This window comes from Melospiza georgiana, chromosome 13 (assembly GCF_028018845.1).
Source record: "Melospiza georgiana isolate bMelGeo1 chromosome 13, bMelGeo1.pri, whole genome shotgun sequence".
Lineage (NCBI taxonomy): Eukaryota > Metazoa > Chordata > Aves > Passeriformes > Passerellidae > Melospiza > Melospiza georgiana.
In genome coordinates this window covers 7690048-7713268 of record NC_080442.1, presented here as the reverse complement: position 1 = coordinate 7713268, position 23221 = coordinate 7690048, and the positions used below count along the sequence as shown (strand labels likewise).

Below are 23221 nucleotides of genomic sequence, written 5' to 3'. Positions count from 1 at the left end.
GTGTGGAACATCAAGAAACTTTATATCCAATTTATATACCAACACATTTCATTTCAACATATGTCACTCACACAGGCTGGTTTCTAGATATGTCCTTTTGAAGTTATTACAAAGGAATTCTTTGCTGCCTCACTGTACCCTCATAGGAATCAGACATTGCTCCATGATTAATAAATAGATCTCTGTATGCTTTTTGTCCCTGGCATCTTGCCAGGCCTCCATGGATTCAAACTTCAGTCTGAAAATTCCTGAATGGAGGATCTTTTTGTTTACTGATGTTGATTACAAGACTTTAAATCTCAAATACCATTCAAAGGAGGACTCTCCAAATTTCTCTGCCATAGACAGCAGTATCTTTGATTGAAACTCAACAATGTCAGCAAAATAAAGTAAAAAAATCCAAAAAGACAAGCTAGCAAGGATTAGGTAGCAAGCTAGCAGGTCCCTAGGATCGGGGACCTACTATTAACTTCAAACTACTATTAACTTAAAATTATTTCCCCCTTAAGAGAAACTAAATAAATTAAAAGGGAATAAAATTAGCCATTCCTCGTGTCTAGCACATCGGCTGTAAGACAATCACTTCCTAGCAGCAAGAACTATCAGTATTATCATGGAATTTCAGCCCTCAGACAGATCATCCTCCATGGCCCTTCCCCCTCCTGGCTTGGCGGAGAACCCTCCATGTCCATCTGTGGTCTCTCATTGACTTGACAGGACATAGCAGGAGTCTCTCCCCCGAAGCTCTTCTCTCTGCTCCCTGCACTCTTGGCACATGGCTGAGCCCAGGAGCTGTTTTGCTCTTTGAAGGGTGGGTGGGAGACAGAGGGGGGAGGGAAGGTCTGGACAGAGACAGGAATGACAACGGACACGCGGTTGCTTTGTTCCTTTGTACAGAACTCCCCTACATGATAAGCAGAAAAGGCTTTTTTTTGGGTAAAATCTTCAAATCTTGAATGTACTCCAGACATAAAATACACCGAATTAAAACACACAAAAAAAATTAACCAAAAAGCTGATGAAGAAAGGCTATGCAGCCCAGCTTACACAGCTTCCAGGGCAGAAAAAACCAGCATGAATAGCAAATGATAAAGAACCCATTAAATGAAACAAAACAGAGTTCTTGGTTTATCCAACCCCCAAAAAAACTGGTCTCCAAAAAATGGGTTAGATTCAAGAACCTCAGAAAGATGTAGGCTCTCATTAGGCTGACAAATAATGCTGGCACATAAATGAGTCCTTATAATCAGGTAGGTTGGAAACCAGATGTCTGAAAACCGCTAGAGAAATGGAATTGCAGGTCAGACTCCCAGGAGCAGCAGCAGCAGAGGTAAGAAACAACTGTTTTAAGTGGAGTTTGATTTCAAAGGAATTCTATGGGTAGTTGCTTATGACAAGGGACTAGACTTTGCAACACAATAGGTCCCATCCTATTCCTATCAGAGAATTTTATATAAAAACCCTGGCTAAGCACTACCCAACAAGATTAGTATGTACCTTGTGTCCTTGATGTGTTCAACAGACACGGTATACCTACACCTACTGCCCTCTTCTGTGTTAGCTTCTGAATATTCTTCTAACTTGTTGGTTAATATTCTTAACACTTAGTGCATATAATCTGTGCATCAGGTGGCACCCAGTGGCCTAGCAGCCAGTAAAGCAAGGATTAATGATTTACAGACTAAAGGAAAGAGATACAGGATGACTCAAAGACCTCCTAATCCATATTAAGTGTATCAAGTGAATCTTCAGGACACCAAACTTTAATATGAGTGACTTTCATCCCTTGCGTCACGGCAGTGGAAGTAAGATAAGAGGACTCAAGTGTTTACTGAAGGCTCAACGAATCATTTTGTGGGCAAGTAAGGATTTTTCCTGCATAAGTACTGCAGAACTGCATTTAGATTTGAAATCTTAATTCTCCAAACTCAGCTAAACCTACACATGGCTGTGTGCAGGAGGATGTTTTCTAATAGGGACAAGATACCCAAGTAAAATTGACTTACATGAAAACACTGAAAGGATCTAATGGGAAGCAGCATCCCTTGACTGCAGGCTGGATAACATACTGGGCACCTCCCCTTCAGCTCCCACACTTTCCAGCCTGCATTCCCACATAACTCCCAGAGGAAGATGGCACAAGAACTTTGAGCACCCAACAGAAACCCAGCCTCTTACAGCTCAGTGTATTCTGTCAGTACAAGCAGCATCACAGCACCAACAAGAGGTGAACCAGTTCCCATCTACCTCCTTTCTAAAATTCAGCTGCAAGCTCTCAGAGCCTTCCCAAGTGCTACTGCCTTATATTGTGATGCATTTTAAATTTATTTTATCCCTTTCAAAAGAAAGAAGAATCCACTCACTTTCACCCAGATAGAAACATGAATTCACACTTAAATTGAAGAGCAACAAAACAGAAAGAAGAATCATTGTATTGAATAAGCTCAGTGAGAAGGGGCTACTGAAATGTGGAACTGAAAACACTATCAGCACTTGCCAATGGTGAACTCTTGTGCAGTGCAAGCTTCTGTCTTTCCCTCTTCATAGGAAAAATATGGAAGGTGATGCAGAAGGCTGGTAGTTTTGCAAGATTTATTTTAACCAAAATTTATGGCAGGAATGAAGATGCTGGTATGATGCAGCAGTCTTCTGAAGCCTGGCACTTTTGATTTACACATGCAGAGTGCATAAGCCTGCTTATGTGAGCTCATGCAAGATCCATCTCTGCACACAGAAGAAAGATATGGGAACTGGTTAATATAACAGAATTGAATTTTGTGAGGTCTTAGCACCCTTAGGTAAAGAAAAAGAACATATCAAAACTAACTCACATATTTATATGCCTGTTCCCCACATCCCACTCCAAGACTACTTCTCCTTTTGTGGGTAAGAATAGCTCATGAAAATATTCAAAGCAACCGAATGTTTTAAAAACAGAACAGAAGCTTTCAAAGGAGAACAGATTCCAAACATTTGATATTTTCCTGAATATTTGCTTACCACCCTTATTTTGTTAGGGACAAAAAAAATACAATACACAAATACTTGATGCAGCTACATACAAAGCCATCCAAATTTCACACTCCACAATCTGTAGATGATGATATTTCCGGGCATCTGCAGCTTGGCACAGCATGGAAGCCAAGCAGATTTGTTGCTGAAGCAGGCCATAAATTATTAAATAAGAAATATATTTAAGAATAAGGCTGCCATCATCTCGGCGGCGCTCAGCAGCTGCCGCTGTTGCCGTGCGTGCGCGGGCGCTGCCGCGCGGGGATTGGCCGCTGCGCCGCGCCTGAGCCATTGGCTGCGCGGCACCGCCCGCCCTGCGAGCTCACAAATAGGTGTGCGCTTGTTTATCAGCCCCGCTGCCATCCTGCTGCAGCTCAATCACGGTAAAACACTTCAGCACACACACTTCATTAAAAGGAGGTATTTGCAGAAGGCAGCCCTGCAATAACAATTACTGTGGGGTGAATCCTGTAGGCACTTAGGAGGTGAAGGGATTCGGCTCCCTGCAAATTACAGTAATCGTTCAGATTATGGAAATATTCATACTAGATCATAAATCTGTTATTCATCTTCAGGCAACTGGGCTGAGGATGATTATTTCTTTCCCCCTCCCCCATGGGGTATGTTCTGTAAATGAATTCAAATCCAACTTTCATCAGACAGCTCCCTCTCCCTTGCTTCTAATCGCTTTCTCGTTACACGGTAGCTTTGAGACTTGACAACACAGACTCACAGTGGCCTTGGTTACTGGTTTCATACATATTCAGATATATTGTGCCTCTGTAGAAATCAGGTTTGCTGCAGGAAGGTCCAATATTTATGCATCATTCTGGAAAGAAAGGTGTGGTGGGCAAGATCATATGTGCAAAACAGCTGCATCTATGGGGAACAATTCAACCCCTCACCCTTGTTAAGGCAGTCATATAGGTATGTAAACAAGCAGACCAACACACATTGTAAGATAGTAACTGATGCTTTTTACCTGTGCACTGCACAAAACAAGCCCAATATTCATTCATTCACCTGATACTGATATTCACTTGTTAAGAAATACTTGTACCTTTCCTTCAGCAACTGTACATGTAATGCACAATTTAAACATCACAGGCTCATCTCCAGGGGCAGTAGTAATGAATGCAGTTTGCCACAGAGCAGCTACTGCACTCTCAGGTACAGCAGCATGGTCCATCATGTGTCCCACACAGCAGTGGGGACATGCAGAGTCAGTGTCACAGAGCTAGAGCAGCACACAGGGACTCACTTGTACTCATCATACACCTCCTGCTTGGGCAGGGACGTCTCGGGGTGCTCCTCCAGGGTGTTGCGTATCCAGGAGAAGGCGTGCATCTGCTGGGCACGGCTGGACGACATGGACAGCTGATCACTGCAGAGACAACCAGCAGGGCTCATCAGCACGTGGCTCTAGGGAGCACTTCAGAACTGCCTGCCTATACAGGTGGAGAGACACCACACACAGAGGGCCTGCACCTCAGGGATTTACCTATTCCGTGAGCCTTGGGCAGCAGTTTCTCCCTCTTTCATCCACAATTTAACTCCACACTCCAGTTCTTGACTGATACACAGTTGTGAGTACACAGTGACTCTTAAATTTATTATTCCTTACTGGCCACCTCTAAGCTTCTGCCCACTGAGTTTGCCAGCTGTCCTTTGGGAGCACCCAGTTTTCCCAGGAGATACTCAGTGTGCTTCCTATAGGCATCTGCCTGCTATAACCATCCTGCTGGGAAAGGGTTTATTTTGTGACACTCTGATCTGCAGGCTGGTTTTCTAGAACTTCCTTTAGTCAAACGAGTGTTACCAGAAATACCATCAGTTTTTTCTTTCACCCACCATCACATTGGTGTTGCTATTTTATGACTTCATACATAAACAGTGTAGGAACAATTACACAGACTGTGAAACACTTTCTCTGATGACTCTTTCATTTCAGGATATTTATAATCACAAGCTTTTCATGCAATAAAATATTCTGAAGTTTTAAAAAAAACGAACATCTGATCTTCAGGGAAAAAAAGAGTATTTAATGTTTAATAAAGGTTCTTCTGCTACCAACATAATGTGAATGATTCCTCAGCAGTTAAGTGCCACAGGAAGTAAATCAAGTTTTCAGTACTGCTCACCTTTACACTCACACACATACCTTTTGTCTCCATTGTTGGGACCCGAAGGCAGCTGAAGGTAGAGGTAGAGTTTCTCTAGGTCTGTAAACTTCTCAACTTCTTGCTAAATAAGGTGTTTTGGTTTGAAAAAAAAAAAGTGGAGAGAGGTAGAAGAGGAAAAAGCAAGTAAGAATAGTTGAGCTTGACAGCCAAAAACTGTTATCTAACAGTATATTCCTAAATAATATAATTTCAAACAAGAATATATTTATGTAAAAGAACATGACTGTGAGCACCATGTGGCTGGAAATGTGATTTCCTATTTTATTTGCACATCCTCACCCACCAGAAAGCACTTGTTACAATTACAAAATTCACACACAATAAAAGCAGAATCTGGAAAAATGTTAACAATGGATTGCTTCTGTAACCAGACATGTAACATGAAAACTTGGTCTTGTCAGAGCAAACAAGAAGCACCTCTGAGAAAGCAGAATCACAACCAGCTATGCTGTAACAGCACAGAATGCCTGATGTGACCCTGCAATCCACTCTCTTCAGTAAGAATATCTATCCATTCATAGACTTTCATGAAGCCATTTAAAAATCTATGTACTTTTTTGTTTCCTTTGGAAATCACTTACTGAAACTGTTACTGCACACAAGCCCTTCAGTGAACATCCATCTCAGTTATGCCAGACTCCTCCTCTAGAAATACCAGCTGAGGATCAGACATGAAGGGGAGTTTTACCTGGTGACTGCAGCCAGTGATTGCTACACAGAGATCAGCTTTTGCTCATCTGAAACCAGTGCATGGACTAGGCAATAGAAGGAAAATCAGCTGTGATAAGCTGCTCAGGGCCTGCTCAGCAGCAATGCAAGGAAGCCATGCAGCAGGAAGCACAGGAGGTTTCCTTTGGGAAGATGCTACAGAAGCACTGCCTGAGCTGGTGCAGCATCAGTAGAGTTGGAGACTCACATGATCCTTTTTGAAGTCAGAGCACAGCTTCTGGATTACTGCTAATTCTCTTTGCCTTAACTGGTGTCTTACTGCCAATGCAACATCTTCCAGAAGGAAGAGAAAAGAGGAGGGACCAGCATGCAGTGAGACCTGGCTCACTTCAGCAGTGAGCAGAATGGGGAGTGGGGAAACCAAAATCCTAAACTTCACTTCAAACTGGGGCTCCCTGCCAGACCCAGCCATGTCCTTGCTGGCACAAAACTGAGAGCAGCACATGAAAGAGGAGGTTCCACTTCCTCCTCCCTGACCCAGCCCCTGCACAAGGACTGGTGGGACAGGGTGTGCAGGGGGAGCACAGGATCTCAATAATCCCAGCCAGCAAACCCCACCCCAGGAGGGCTGCACACAGCGGGGCCACCAGCAATGCCACAGACCTGCCCAGAGCCAAGAGAAACCCTTCAGGCAGCACACAGGTAACAGACACTTCATGTGCTGCTTTTATAGGCTGCAGCAAACCACAACATTTGGTTGGGTTTTTTTCCTCTGACAAACTCCTGAAATTTGCTGACACCAATTTCTGTGTGGCTCTACAGCAGCTTACACAGCAGTGGTTGGTGCTCAGACCACCAAGTATCCAGAGAGGTATTTCTTAGTAATAGATGCATTTTGTCAAATTCTCTGTTCTGCCTTTCCTGTATGAATCACAGCATTTAAATTGGTGGGTCTTCCTTTAGCAAGCTCATTATTGCAAAGTCAATGTTCTCCAAAGAAAGAATTTACAGAAAATTAATCATTTTTGAGAAGACAAAAATTTAACAAGAAAAATTGTACTTCATTATTAGACATCCTCTTGTCCAAGGAACTTTAGCTCTTTTTGTTTTAAATGGCAAAAGCCCAAGCAGCACACCAAAGGGCACTGTCTGGGTGGGATTACCTTGAATGGTAAGCACTCATCCATGAGACAAAAGCATCCCAGGCAAAATAAATCTCCCCCTCCTCTCCCCATGAGTCTGACACTGAAGTGAAAAGTTCTCCCTTCCAAATCTATGCCCAAGTGCAACACAGGAGGCAAGGTTTTAGAAGAAATATTAAACCTTTCATCAAAATCCACTGCAGCAGTCTCAGTGCCCACTGCAGCTGAATCCAGTCATGGTAGGAGGAAGGGGCTGTGTGGAAGGGCCCTGTCTGAGCCACTCTGCTACACAGGTCCCACCTGCCAACCCCCCTAATTAAAGGAAAACAAAACAAAAAACCCAACAACGAAGGAAAAAATGGACTATGTTAGCAGAACCTTTTCCAAAGGATGGGAGTGAGCTGGTCACTCTCCCAGGAACAAAACTGCATCCCTACATCTGAGGTGCCTGAGGATTACAGCTGCCTCCCATCCTTGGCAGAGACAGCTGCAGTGATGCTATCTCACTGTCTGCACTCAAACCCCACTGCTCTCCAGGCCTGGCCCTGGGCAGCACTTTCTGCACAACTCCTTCAGCTTCCAGCAACAGGAGCAGGGAAGGCCTGGAAGGCAGGACCTCCTCAGAATGGGAGAGTTAAAAGGAGTCACAAGCAGTTCACAGAGGTAATCCTACCTGGCTGATAATTAGATAAACCTAAGCTTATTAGATGAGACTGAATCTATTTAGAGAAAATCATCTTAAAACTGAAGAAGTGGCAGCAAGGAGATGGAGGGTGACAGTCAGTGCAAGTAGATTTGGGAAAAACTGCATTTTGTTCAGTTAAAATTTGTTAAACAGTGTTTTGTTTAGGCTGTTTTCTCTACACATTTCTGAAACCCTCAAAACTTGGTTACAGTCTTGGTAAGTGCAGTCTCTTCTTCAATCTCAACCGACATCCATCAGTTCTCAATGCTAAAGGTCTGGTGAATCCAGAGTAACTGCAGTTGCTGTTACTGCAATTGTTCAAAGCATCAAGAATTTACAATTTTTTAATGCAGTCGGAATCACAGAATTTGGGAAGCTGGAGGAGCACTTCAGCCCAAGAAGAAAAAGGTTCATTTATTTTGTGTTATTCTTTGTGCTAGGCTGGATGCATATGGAAATAAATAAAAAGAAACAAGAACACAAAATATTCTACAAATTCCCACCCCAATTCCCAAATAGATCAACAGTGTGGAAAAAAACAGGTCATTAGAGTGGAAGAGAAAAGAAATGGTGCCATTTGAGTGGCATCAAAAGGAAGAATGTGATGCTGGCACCACCTTGGACAAACTCCCCTTTGTGCAGCCTGTTAAAGCTCATGCTACTGTTGTTCTAAAAACCACAGAGCCTGAGCAATGTCTGGGGAATCCTTTTCTGCTACTTAAAAGGATCTAAGTAAAAATCCTGCTTGAAGTATCCTGACCTTGATTGACTGGTTCTATCACATCAGATGAAGATGGTCTAATTCTCCAAAGGCTATTTATAAATCATATTTCTTGAAGTTGCATTAGAAAAATGCACAAGCATGCTAAAGTGCTTGCAGGACTGAGGTGAGCACAAAGCATTGCCTCTGGTACTCTGCTCTTCACACATTACCTTTATTCCCTGCAACAGGAGCCTTATAAAACAAAGGAAGATTCAAAGAAGATGGGGAGCAGGCAGTGTTCATACTAATTTTTACAACTTGGCTTCAATTTAGCAAAAAAAAATCTATCAAGCACTCAAAATACCTCCGTGATCTTATATTCTGAGACAGAAAAGCTAAGGACAAAGAATTAAAAACCTCAAGTCACAGCTAAGCAAAGACTTTCAGTAACACATAAAGGAGCAGACATCTCTGCTATTTCTGTTCTGACAGTTACCAAATACAGATAGGTAACTACAGAAATGCACAAAATGAGTAGCAAACAAATTAAACCACACAGATCTGCTCCAAATGAATCTGTCCTTTTGCTGCCTAACATAGACCTAGAACAAGATTTTAACTGAAACAGATGCAACTTTCTTTATCATTTTAACAGGCATTTTGATTGAGCAAAATAAACACCTGTGAAATAAACCAGGATGACCAAAATTATGTAGGGTAGGGTATTTTAAAATGAAAATAGCAGGTTTTGATATCTGTTTCCATTCTGGGAGACACTAACTTGCCACTGCAAGTTTCTGCAGCATAAAGAAACAAAGATTTATTCAGCATAAAATGAGGTTAAGGACTTAACCTGTGCTATAGGAAACAGAGTTTATTCATGTTTCTGCTTGAAACAGAGAACCTAGAGATTTGAACATGAATCCCCAAAATCAAAGAATATCTCTCAGGGTTCCTGACCTTGGTGGGTTGGTTCTCTCCTTCTGGTTTTGTCTGACTGCTGATCTACTGTCAGGTCACAAACATTTGTCAAGCTTCATTTCAAAGTTGTCAAAGGGGATTACCATAGGAAAACTCCAAGCAAAAAAAATATGCTTTTTCTGGATTGTTTACCTAGTCAGGCCAAACTTGAAATAGGACAGAAGAAGAATATAGTAAGAACAATCAGAAGAGCTGCTACTTCTGTAATGTACACAGTGTCATTCCAATTTGATCTATTCCAAATTTCCATAAGGAAAGCAGAATTATAGGTTATTTCTGTCCTCAAGTTTGGATAAGGGGAGCTGAAGGCCAGGGGAACTCTGCAAGCTTTATGCAAGATACTGTTTTAGAGAGCATGGACTGCTCTTAATATTTCTTTCCACATTTTGAGTATTTATAGAGAACTGTAATCAAAGTGAAAAAGGCTGTGCCAATGGCAATGTAACCTGCACCTACTGGCAGAAAGGCCCTAAAATTTGTCATACTTCAGCAGAACAAATATCTATTATTTAACAACCAGACTAAAAATAGCAAAGTAGCAAAGTAGTCAAGCAATCATCTCCCCATTCTAAGAATAGACAAACAAAAAGCAAAGGTGAATTACTCTAGGTCAGTTGGTTTGTTGGAAATATCACCAAGACAGAAAATAACTAATACTAAGAACACCTTTTTAATTCTAGAAAGCAGCTAATAAATACATTTGATATGCTTTATCTGAGCAGAAGCAGGAACATATTTCACGGGCTAAACACTCCAAACAAGCCCTAAAAACACATGGCAGCTTTGTTCTGACAGTGGCCAAGCACAGCTGCCAAGGCTTCCTGGAGCTTCTGCCTGTCTCCTGATGGGCCCAAGAGACAAGTGGCACCTTTGGTGCCACAGGACCGACGGACACTGCCTCAGCACACCCCACAGCAGCTCTGCTTCCCATCAATCAGCACTGACCTCTTTTCAGAGCACTGAGGAAAGAAATGGCCTTCTTGCTGAGTGGTTATATGGAGCAAACAGTTTTAAAAATCGGGTTCAAAAGTTCACTTCATATGTGGCTACAAATATAACAAGTGAAATCATAAGAGAATCTACTGCTAGACATGTTTACTACAGTTAAAAAGCTGTTATAATGAATTTTTAATGACTGTTTACACCACAATTCTTGCTAATTATCTTTTTTGGATTGCACAGCACACAATGATTTTCTTATGATCTCCCAGAAAGTGACAGTGTGTGGGGATGTGAGGGGTGCAGTGTAACAAGCTGCAGGCAGCTAACTCTGGACTCTTGTTTGAGCAGCTGCAGTCTCGGTGCTTTGCACAGCCCTCTGCTGTGAGTGACCCCACCCCAGGCTATTCCATCCCCTCTGCTCCTTCCTAGAGCTCTCCCTGCTGAGCTGTGGGAACCTGGCAGCCCAGAACACTTGTGTGCTGCTCTGCACATGGGGCTGTGACTGGTGCTACCAAAGGGGGGATTCAGAGCTCCACAGCCAAGTCCAACATGCATTTAGATTCTCTCTTGCAGCTCACAGCTTTCCAAAGCACTTAAAACCACTGAAACAATTTTGCCAGAACTCAGCTAAATTTTGATTTTCTCAAGCTATTCTGATCTTGGATTTTTCTTTTTAAAACCTGAACAGCATTAGATCTACCTTTGCTAACCTAGAGTGGCTTTTCCACTGTTGACACAACTCCTCTGAACTCATCAGCAGGACAGACAAGGAGGCATCTGGAACAGAAAATTAGACCATCAGGACACTGCTGCTCCATTCCAGGGCAAACCATGGAGACTGCTTTGTGTCCAAGACTTCTCTGCCAATCCAATGCATGAGACCTACCCAATACCCTCAATACAAACTGATAATCCCTACTTCAGTACACAAGGTCCATAAATCTGCAGAATTTAATGCAAAAATAGTCCTAGAACAATTCAATTTTCTTAAAACAGACTGCCAAAAGTAGATGACTGGTAAGCCTCCTACTTATTTACTCCCTCTCCAATGCTACTTAGAAACACCTACCCCCAGTTTTTTTCCTACAGAAATACCTGGTGTTAAAAGAGTTTTACAAATGCAGTTTTGCAATCTGTCCTTTTACCTCTGAAGACTCACATACAAAATTAAGATCTTAAGGCACCTGTTTGGTGTTCACAAATGTCTATAAGGAACAAAGGGGACAAAAATTACATTCTGCATCCCTATTCCCACTGGGTACATCCAAGAACTTTTAAACAGAGGTTAAATGGGGTCCAAAGTTTGTTTGGAACACAGTAAAGCTTTAAATCTTATACAACAATAAATTGAAACATTTTATGGCAAGAATATTCAGTACCACCTAAATTAGCCTTTGATAATGTGACCTGGATGAGTACTCTCTGTTAGCTCAGCCATACTATTTGATAGGATCCAGATGGCTGCCTATGACACTTTTTTGTCTTATCCCCTGGTACTTCTGGATGAAGTGCTGAAGGTAGCAAGTCAGGATAAGCAATCCCTTCCAGTCCTAAGATTGATGAACTCAAGACTGATTTAAAAAAGCTTGAAACCAGCTCACTACTAAAAACAAATAAAACCTCTTTCTGAACTAGTGCTTCCCAAAAATAATCTCTTATCACTGCCTAGATCCTGTTATTTTAATGCACAGATGAAGATTTTGCAATTCAAGGGCCCTTCCCGCTCCAAAAAACGATCTCTCAGCCCTAAGCAGCACAGCAGAGCTAACAGGACCTGCAGTGTTGCACATTTCTGGGAAGGTACCTGAGATGGTAAATAATTCTGATCACATTTAGTGGTAGTACCTTCAAATACTGCTAAGGAAAGGCTTCATAACAGCTGTCAGTCTCCAGAGCCATCTATTTTGGTCCTGCAGCTCATTAAATATTGAAAAGCATGCTGGAGTTGTACTTACCAAAATGCAGTCCACTTTAGATTGTACAGTTTTGCTAGATGTGAGGGAAGACAGAGAAAAGAGAAATACTGAATTAGTCTAAAATCAATGACAAAAACATTACACATTAGAATTTCTACCACTGCACTACAGGCTTTATATCTTACTTGAAATATCCTGCTAGTCTATGGAATTTTTCTGTAGAAAGTCATCCAAATTTAACTGCTTGCTAGAATTCTTGCTGCTTGCTCTTCTAAATAAGAACTCCATTTTTTAAAATGAAATGCCATTGCAACTATTATCCCAAGCTGCAGTGGATGTCACTACTTTTATTGTAGCTCTTACACAATCCAAATGCATTTGACTTGTTTATCTGTAAACACAATTAACATCCCCTTCTCCCCATGCTTCAGTAAATCCCACCACTTCAAGGCATGCATTTCTAGCTTTCCAAAGAGCTGCTACAAGGCACACAGCTGTTATTCCACTCGCAGCTCTGGAGTTTTCCAAGTTAGTCTCTCTACCTCCCAGCTGGCTTATTAAGACTGCAGTGGGTGGGGATTGAATAGAAATATGCCAGGAATGACCTCAGTGCATGTGCCAAGGCGGGCAAACAGTATGGAACTTATTATACTGCCTCTAAACACACCCATGGGCAGCTCTTGTGTTTCTAAGGGTGCTGCACTCCACATGCTTCCTCTGACAGCATTAGTTAAAGGTATTTTATCACTGCTCTGGAGAGGAGCAGGTTTCCCATACAGAAAACCCTAGCCTGAGCATGTACTGAACAAGCATCAATTACTTTTTGAGTTCAGAGAGCAATTATTTTCCTAGTAAAATAAAACATAATTCAATCTCCTTAAACAACACAGCATCTCATGGAAGCTATTTTACTTTTGTACAGATGCTAAAAAAGCTAGACTAAGTCAGGCAGCGGATGGACCTCCTAAAACTCTAAGTAAGAAACAAGCAAAAGAAATGGCTCTGGTGTCTGGTGGTGATAGGAACCAGCATCTGCTGTTCCATCAGATGCCCAGAGGGAGGAGCTTGGTTGCCCTGCTTGTTACACCACTTCCACTTTGAAACAAGACAGTCTAAAAATCTGTTTAGTAGAGGCTGCTGACACTGATGCCTCTTCCTATACAGGAACCACTCAGGTCACAGTGACAGAATACAGTAAAAGCTTTCAGCAGGTAAGAACATTTGTCAAGTTCACTGAAACAGATCCATCAGCAGACATCCACTTCATCTGACTTTGTGTAGGAGAAGCCACCAGGTGGGCAGACAGGCACACCAAGGAGATGGAGCAGAGCTGCTGGGGATTCTAAAGAACAGGGACTGCTTAGGACGGTAATATGGAAGCTTTGCCTTGCCTCGGGAAAGATGCTCACATACACTGCAGCAACTGAAGAAGGGAACCTAAATGTCATCTCACTCATCAAAAATCACCATCTTACCAGAAAGTCAAAGGACACCAAGCATGGACACCTGCTGCATGTTGCCAGTGCACCTGACCCAAAGCTGAGCAAATTGATGGGGACACAGCTGCTCCAGCAGCACTTCTCCACCCTGGGCTCCACCACTGCTCCAACCCTGAGCAAGGTCTCACAGTCCCTGTGCTGCTACAGACCAACCAGCCTCTCCTACAGAGCAGCAGGCAACAGGAATCAGGCACCTGTACCCATTCCTGTACCCAAACCTCCTGTATGGCTCCACATGGCAGCTTATGCAGAAAGGGTGCAGAGAGGGCAAGGGATGCAGGGTACAGACACAGGAAACAGCCCAAACACAGCCTCTACAGACAACACCATGCACTGGGCTTTTCAGGACAGCACACTGCAGCCAGCACAGCTTCCCTCCTGCCAACCTGAGCATCAGCATGCCCGTCTGCATTAACATCTTCTTCTTGCAAAGAGAAAGAGGCAAGTTGCCAGGAGGCAGCTGGGCAGGAGATACCTAGAGCTGTCCTTTTATCTCCAAGTATCAGTCTGAGTCAGGAAATGTAAACTCTCAAATTTAGTTCAGGCTCTTCCAGTTGTGACCTCTGCTCCTACAGCACCAACCAACAGCGCTGAGAAGCTGCAGCAGAGGAGCAATAACAGGGCCAGGAAATAGAGTTCACTGTGTTTCCTTTTTGTAAACTGGTGGCACAAAAAGGACACTCAAGTTCATGTCCTCCAATCTGCAAGCAGATGTTGTGACATTTTAAAAGGCAAAGGTCCCACTGCTTCAGCAGGGGTAAGTGTGATCCCTATTTGATAAACGATTTTTCCATCTCCTGCTCAACACTCTTGAGTGTACTGGGAGGACATTTTTAAAATTTGTTAGTGGTAAACTGAGGTTTTTTCTTCCTAACCAGATCACAGGTAAATGCTGCTTCATTTTATAAAGCTTGAGCCTAACAACAAAAATGCTTATTTCCCTTCTAGCAGAGGCAATCCCAGTCCAGCAGTGGCAACCCTGAGGAATGAGCCCTTTGGCTGGGACAGTACTGGGAGTGACCTTCCCATGGACCCGAGCACTGCACAGACACACTCCATTTGGTGACACTGCAGGATACATCCCCAGCACATCAGGAGATAGAAGGACAAGTGACAAAGGTGGCAAAGGGACAGACATCCCAGCTACACCTGCCACCTTCATTTATTTTGCCCCACTTCTTCTCTAGCAGGATATACATGTTTTGAAAGCTGAAGTTTCATTTACAAGTAAGTCAGTCTGCTTCTGTCCCTGTCAAATGCATCCCTTACCTAATTACTACTGCAATTACAGTGCCTGCAACCAAAAACCTAAACAACCAGCCTGAATCTGGCCCTACATAGAGCCATTTCTAACATCTGGAGGCCATTACCCACATATTTTTGCTACCCATGAGCAGCTGCAGGAGAGCAGCAGGAATTATGTTCTTTCTAATGAAAATAACCATTTGAATCTGTTTGGAACCTAAGCCCATTGGAAACTCAAAAAGTGCACCTAAAGCCCAGAGCCAGCACTGCCCCTCCTGGAGGCTCACTGTGATTCACCCCACCCAGCAGCACAGCTGGTGTTACTCTCTCTTTCACAGCTCTTCAGGATGGCAGTCTCCCTCAAGTTAAACTAATTCACTTACTTGATCCAAAAATTAATTCAGGCTACTTCATGCAGTTTTATCCAGGACAAGATTGGTGATTCTGGGGGTAGCTCTCTCTTGTGAGCAACAACAAATGTGGCTGCTTTTACAGCTGCCTTGGATTTTCCAGCTTGTGCCCAATGACCCAACACAAGAACCATGGAACATAAAACTTTATATCAAAACCTTGTGTGTGCTCCTCTCCAATCAAAAATACAGACACTATCCCAACCACCAAGGAGGCATTTATTCAGCGGGTGCCATCCTACTGATTGTTTCAAAGTTAAGGCACACAAGTGACTCAAGAGGGACCCTGTTGTACTGTCTACAGCAATGCTCCTCAAAAATGTCAGCTCTGCTCTGAACAGCACCAGCGCAGATCAACCTGGCCATTTCTGGCCACCTACCCACCAGCCACTCAAAACACGCACCCAGCTTCTACTAATTAATAAAACAGCAGAGAAAAGGAGGTTTCTTAGGCTGTGCTTGGAGAAGCAGCACAGGGCAGCTCCCTGCAAAAGCTGCTGTGGATTCTCTCATGGAGAACCCCAGACCCTACAACTTCCCAGAACCATGTGTTGGCTGTTTTGGGTCTGCAGCAAAAAGCCTTACAGGAAGGGCCAAGACCTCTGAAGGATTCTTGAAGGTAAGTTTCAAAGGCTGTAGTGATTGAAGCTTCTAAAGGCTGAAGATAAACTCCTGAAATTATCTTTGGGAGAATGAGATTGGGAGAAATCAGATGAAAGTATTTCCTCAAACTGCTCTTGTCTTCTGCCAAAGTATGCATTTCTGTTTTCCCTGACCTATTTATGTATTTTTGCTCAGAACAGCCCTGACTTGGCATGGGCAGAACGAGGAGTGTGTTCTCTTCCCAGGTGAGCAGCTGAGTTAACTTTGCTCTGAGGGAGAGAGAGGGGAAAAAAGCACAAGAATAAGGCAAGGAGATGCAATTCTTTTTTCTAAGTGGCATAAAACCAGATGCTGCTAACCTTCCTCTAATTAAGCAACACTTTACTTTCAGGAAGAGGCAGCTGAATTGTACTGAGCAATATGGGACTATTGTATTAGCAGAAGTGGCAGAATTCAGTTGCTCTGAGCACGAGTACCTCCTTAATGTTGCAAATAAGAGAAGCCATATACCCACTAGGGATAAGAGAATCCTTATGTCTGTGAGACCAGAAAAAGGGAGGTGGCTGGGAGAAATATAAGAAAGCCCTTGAATTTATCAGCCACTGCCTGGGTAACCCTGAGCCTTCCCAAAGCCTGCACAGCACTGAACTAACCCTCAGCAGCTTTGCAGCTGAGAGCATCCAGCCCCCATGGAAGGCAGCAGCAGGACCAACACTGTGGGAGCACAGAGAACACCCCCTGCAGCACAGCTCCTCTCCTGGGACACACGTCCAGAGCCTGGCACTGCCACAGGGGCTCCTGGGCTGGGTGCCTGGCAGAGGGGGGACAGCAGCACCTCCAGGACATCGCTGTTCTGTCCGTCAGGGGAAACCTCCCAGCCCCAAAATCACACAGGACATGGCTCTCACCATTCAGGCACTGGCAGAGGACTCATCCCTCAAATGGAGGAGGATGTCAACCACAGAGCCAGTTCAACCAAACTCAGCAGACAAGTGGAGCTACAATTTGTTGTGCAGAATTTTATAATGGTTTGAGTAGGTGGTGACACGTGGGAAGCCCAGAGTGATTTTTTTCATCAAAAGTTTGGTGCATTCTGTGTAATTGCCACAGATACTCTGTATCCCATTCAGCCCAAGACTGCAAATATTTGCATGAACTGAAACCTCCCAAAACCAGCCTCTGTATAGCTGCGTTCCCTGTGCTTGGCACTTACTGGACAGCCTAGAGAAAACATTAATTTCTGCCAAACCATAATGCAATTGATGAAAAGAAACCACTTTCCACCACTGCTCATAACTGAACCTTACATCAGGAAGGCAGGGCTGTACTCCTGACCAGACAGCAAGGGCTCCCCTCTGCAGGGTCCCAGTTTCCAGTACTAGAGTATTAAGTTACATTATTACCCAACATGCAGGACTTACAGCAAAAAGTTGCAACTAAAATGGAAAACCCCACTATGCAGTTACTTACCAGGGGCACAGTTACCTAGTTATTCACCTCAGACTGCAAACCACCCTCTCAGCCATCTGAGAGAGAAAATGTTTACAAAGTTATAAAGTAAACGTCCTTTGGAAAAACAGAGAAACCAAAAACACACCAGGGACTGTTCAGGCCACAGGACAGCTCTGAGTGGCTCACAGGCAGTGCACAGAACCCTGACAGTGCGTGGTGACACTGCTGCCCTGGCATTTTACTCATACCTGAAAACAAACCTTCCACAAGAGAAGAATACCCAAGACAACACTTCGAGCTGTCTGCCGAAGGAGCGTCTTGGCCACACCTCCTTTCAGAAATTACTGTGATCTGAAAAGCCTCCATTTCCCACTGCATCAGCTGTTCCCCCATACCATCCCTGCAGGTTGTTTGTCAAACTGCTTAGCAAAGGGCACGGGGGTTCTCTGCAAGGAACAGGAGCACATGAGCAGCACTGCCAGGCTTGTGTCTCCCAGGCACAGGAGGCATTTGGGTGTTGACAGCACCCACAACTCCTCCTCCTGTGCTGTGTCCTGCTGCCCCTTTCCCTCTTGCAAAAACACACTTCAGCTCCCAAGGAAAACAAGACAGAGTCCACTACAAAGTACCAACAGCGACAGTTTGGGCAAAGTCATCTTTCTGAAACCTTGCTAAAATAGGGAGGGTCATTATTAAACTGACCACATACCCTTTTGGAAAGATTCAGTCAGAATTCCACTACTCTGATGACATCAGGTGACATTAAAAAAAAAAAATTCTCTATTTACTCTGTGTGCTGTGAGGAACCACTCAATAAAAGGATTACCAAGCCCATTACAGTAAGTGGTACTATCAGAAAGGTACTATTATCACATCCTTACCACGACAAGCACTGTGTCCCAGCAGTGCCTGCAGCAATCAGCCCTTAATTCTTAATCTTACTGAATTAATGCTTCTCTTTCTTAGACTAACAGCTCTAAATATATCTTTATATAACCTTCCACTCAGAAGCACAAAGAAATGTTAAACTGGAGCCAAGGATCATCTAAGGAGAAAATTATGAAACAGCCGCCTATGTGTGCTGCTACTCAATTAACATCTTAACATATGCCATGTTACATTGTCTGGCTTGGCTCACTGTGATAAAGAAGTAAAATGGCTGTAAAAGCATTTCAATTAAATATTTAGAAAGCAGAGCTGCACGAGGTTGAAACTTGTTTGAATTAGCAAAATGACGACTATCCATACTGCTCAGCTAATGCCGTACGAGCTGCAGCACAGGGCACCGGGAAAGGGAAGCAGCCCCAGCACGGCCCGGCACCCCAGGGCCAGGAACCCCTCCCGGCCTCACCTCGCACCCCCGGGCGTGCAGCAGCCAAAATCAGGCGGCTTCTGATGCCACCTAGGGGCTCTGTCCCTGCCTGCACTGCTCCCTCCCCCGGGAGATGCCAGGGTCTGCCCCAGACGCCAGGCACTTGCTCGAGCCTCCCACAAACACAGGCAAACAGCGGCAAAACACTTAATACAAGACAAATTAGGTCTTTCAGGATTCAAATGCAGATATATTTTTATTCCATATTAAAGCCACAAGGACCACAACTGCATCCTAAAAACATATGAAGTATCGCTATTTCCCTGAAGCATAAAAATAGAGGAAATGCAGAAAAGTGTCCAACTCTCAGGCCTCCAAAAGTAAACAAAGCCAGAATTCACCAGCTGGTAAATATTGTCTCTTTCGGTCTGAAAGCAGATTCCTCCTCAATCCCAGGCAAAGCACCCTTCTCAGCAAAATCAGGAGGCAAACGCTCAGCAAGCCAATAAAACAGTGCAACAAGAAGGATGAGCTGCAACTACTTCATCCTCCCTGTAACCTAACCCATCTCCACCAGAGAGAATAAGCTAAACCAGTTTTCCATCAGGCATAAGGAGCAATGCTATATCACAGTGCTGAAAAACATAATGGTTCAGCACAAAAGTTAATGCAGGCGCTAAAGTGTGTCAAACAGGTGACTTCAACACTTGTTACTAAAATAAATGCAGTTAAAATAGCTCATAGAGAATAAAAATTTAATCCCTTCACCATTTCTGACACTATGATCATTTTATGAGTATAAATAAAGCCAACTATACAAACAGCCGAACAAAGAAGGAAGATGAGGCTGCTAATGAAATGCCCAAGTCTCAAATGTAGCCCATTGTAATGAACTGCCAAGAAATAATTAGCCAGCAGACATCAGAATACCTATGTCTGAAACACAGGTCTATAAACATCTCTTCAGCTCTCTGAAGAAATCTGGTTGTATTCAATGCTAAAGGCTTGTTCCACTATTCTTAAAATAACTGGGAAGAACTTGCAACAACCACACACTGCCAGGTGCTCTATTCCAACAAGACAGTCTTTTAAGTTCCTGGGGTTGGAGTTTTTTTTACATTTATTTAAATTCAGTATATTGCCATAAGTTAGTGTAATGAACTCTGAGAAGAGACAAAGAAAATGCTTTTACACAGTTCTCACCCTGGTTCTTTCAGCACTGCTCTGAATTAAAATCAGTGCATATTGTTACATTCAGGCAGGAGATTCTGTTCCAAGGATGCAGTGCCCTCTGTACAGGATGTAGGAAGATAATATGACTTCAGAGGAGATGCTTCCTGTATTTATTACTAACAATCTACAATCTCAAAAAAGCAGAATAAAAAAAGATTATTTCAGTAGAAATTTCACCTCATGAATGTCCCACTGAAAGCATAAAGATGGAAACAGTCACCGGACCTGCAGGTTGTGGCTACAGAGCAAATCATCCATTGCAACTCACATATTCCACAATGAAAACTGCTGGGTTTTGAAACTAATTAAGAAAAAACAAATCAACCTTTGGTTGCTTCACAATCCAACCTATAGATAGCTAAGAGATCTGCTGTGCTGTTTTCAGCTGAGGTCATCAGAAGCCCCATCACAACACTATTACTTAAGGCACTGGAAAGCCAACTATGAGACACTGGGATTTTCCTCCAGCCTTTGTCCCACATGGCTCCAAGAGAGGATGCCTAGTGAAACTAAGGGGGTGACACTCCTCAGCAGAACTTAAAAACCAAACAGGAAATTCAGTGCATCTATAAAACATGTGCACAAAATTGTTTCTCTTCCATGCCTGCAGAGCCAACTAGCTGAGGAGGAGGAGGAAGGCAGCTCCCTGCTGTGCATCACAGCCTGCCTGCCACAGGTCACAGACCTGGTCCTCTGCTGCCTTTCCCTTGGGAAATGGTGGCTACAGACAGCTGATGGCAAAGTAAAATAACATCCATGTGAGAAAATAGGAAGAGTTCTACACTGCTTCCATGTAACAGACACCCAGAATGTACAAATCTGCACAGTGCTGTGTTTACTGCACATGGCTCAGAGCTGAGCTGAACCCAGCAGAACAGCTCCCGTGTCAGCAGCTCTGCAGCAAGGCTTTCCCACCACACGTGTTTCCCAGTGCTGGCACAGGTGCCTCAATGGCAGATTTAAGCCTGCTCATAACAACTGGGTTTCTTCTTCTTTATTTCACATTATTTCCTTCAAAGTTTTCAAGACCCACAGCTATCCTGGTTACATTCTCTTAACAGAAGAGATTTGCTGCTACTGGTTGTCCCTCTTTATTTCCCTACTAATTTGATACCCAGGGGCTGTCATCTGGTTTGCAGTGCCACAACCCAGTCCCATCCAAGCTCTTCTAGGGCTTTATCCTGAGGGAGCAGATGAGACCCCCTGCCCTGCAGAGCCCCACACGAAAGCCAGCCCCAGTGCACACAGCAGCCATCCCCTCCCCAAGCCCTGCAGGGCCAACAGCTGCAGGTGTCCCACTGCCAGCCTGGAAATGCCTTCCCAAGGCGCTGCCATCTCGCTGCCCCCTGGGCCTGGCACACACTGGGAAGCAGAGGAGCAATCCAAGGGCTGCCCAAGGCCTTGCACAAACACTGCACTGAGGAGGCCCAGCTTATCCTGCAGGGTTCCCTAGCACACTCTTTGTTCCTCCTCCATGCCACAGACATCCCTCTCTCCCCTCCACATTGAACAGCTCCCCCCAAAGGTATCAGCCTGTCTTTTTGCAAACAAATTCAGCTTTTATCCAGCCCTCTCCTCCCAAGGCTACTGGCAACATCCTATTACCCCTGCTTCTGCCCTGATTTTTGCACACATGCATTCCTCCTTCTCCTTGCTCCCTTTCCTCTCATGGCTGCCCACCACACAGCTCCTCTGCACCCTTTTTTCCACTTGAGGAACCTGTACCCAATTGCTGACTCCCATGGAATGCAATTCTTGCAACCTCTTAGGTTTCCCTGTGCTGAGTAATGCCCTGAGTATCTACATGCACTCTTCCAAGCATCTGCCTACTAAAAGGGTCACTCACTCCTTTCCTGCTAGATGGGCACGGCTCCACTGCCATAGGAAAGGCAACTTCTCTCCAACCTGTGCCATGTTGCTCACTGGCACATCCCAGAACCCTCTCCTGTCCTTGACTTTACCATCAGGTGAAAATTTAGAGCTGAACACATACAGGATGAACATGGCACTGCTGCCTGATGGTGACCATACAGCCTCCCACCTCAGAGGACTCCCCCTTGTTCAGCTTCCCCAGGTTCTTTCAGGCATCCATCCTTCAGCCTTGCACCTGCACTGAGGCACTTCTCACTCACCTCTGCTCATCAGCTTCCACCCACTCTAGACACAGAAGCTCTCTGCAAATAAAGAGCTGCAAGTAGCCAGAAGACTCTTGCCTATCTCAAAGGTCAGTTCACTGAATGCTACAGCAGAATAACTCATCAGCTTTCCATACTCTGCTTCTGGGGGTAGAAAAAATAATCTATGTGGCATTTTTTAAAATGGTTTTAAACCCTAAACCAGGATCTTTAGTAGGAAGAGTTACAAACACATGCTACTCCAATTCTTAAGGGTTTTATGAAAAGGAGTTTAAACACAACCGCATTCCTAGGTGGAAATTAACTCTGTCCAACAGGTGCCTTACATGGCCCTGCAGGGCAGGACTGGCTGCTCCCACCTGGATCATGTCTGCAGCTCTGGGGCTGCCCCCATCAGGCCAGCCCAGCTCCAGAGCAGAGCACAGAGCTCCAGGGCAGCTCTCAGAACCTGCAATGTGGGGCAGGCCAACACCAAGCACTCCACCCCACACACTGCCTCCTTCCCTGCCATCTGACCAGCACTGAATACCCCACAACTTTAGGATTCAGTTCTCTGCCCTCAGAACAGGGAACAATGTGTGCAGCCAGTTTGTTGCCTCACCATCCTACTTCTACAGGCAATGAGGGGGACAGGACCCAAAAACCTAACTTAGCCATCTTCTTCTCAAGTAAAACACCTGCTTTGCAGACACAGCATCATCCATAAGCATTTTGATACTTATTTCAGAAGTCTTCATATTGTCATGGTTTTCTTTTGCAAATGCAGCAGAGGGCACGTGACCTGTGCTAGTAGAAAGTACTGAAGCCACAGCCACATAGGCTGAGTTTAGCACCCTATTCAGACAATTTACAGAACACCTGCATGGATTCATTATTCATAGCATGTATATTCTAAACATCCCAGGGAGCTGCACAGTTACACCACAAATTACTTAGTAAAGAGTCAAAACCAGAAAAGGCTGTGCTTGATTAAAACTAGATCAGATTTCAGAAAAGCTGCACTAAATTTCTGACTTTCCAAAAAATCACGACAGCACAGAATTATATTTCAGACAGTTCTACACAAGTACTCACCAGGGTAACAGTGTTGTCATTCACC

General features: G+C 44.0%; 1 protein-coding gene across 1 annotated transcript in view; it reads right to left on the bottom strand.

Annotated features, from left to right (window-relative positions):
- RFX7 (regulatory factor X7) overlaps window positions 1-23221 on the bottom strand; it is a 48911-nt gene that overhangs the window by 15214 nt on the left and 10476 nt on the right. Inside the window, exons 2-4 of the mRNA XM_058033863.1 lie at window positions 12273-12306; window positions 5174-5256; window positions 4274-4396 (exon numbers count right to left, since the gene is read on the bottom strand). Of these exons, the coding sequence (XP_057889846.1) occupies window positions 4274-4383 (110 nt within the window). The 5' untranslated portion in view covers window positions 4384-4396; window positions 5174-5256; window positions 12273-12306. The remainder of the gene's footprint in view (window positions 1-4273; window positions 4397-5173; window positions 5257-12272; window positions 12307-23221) is intronic.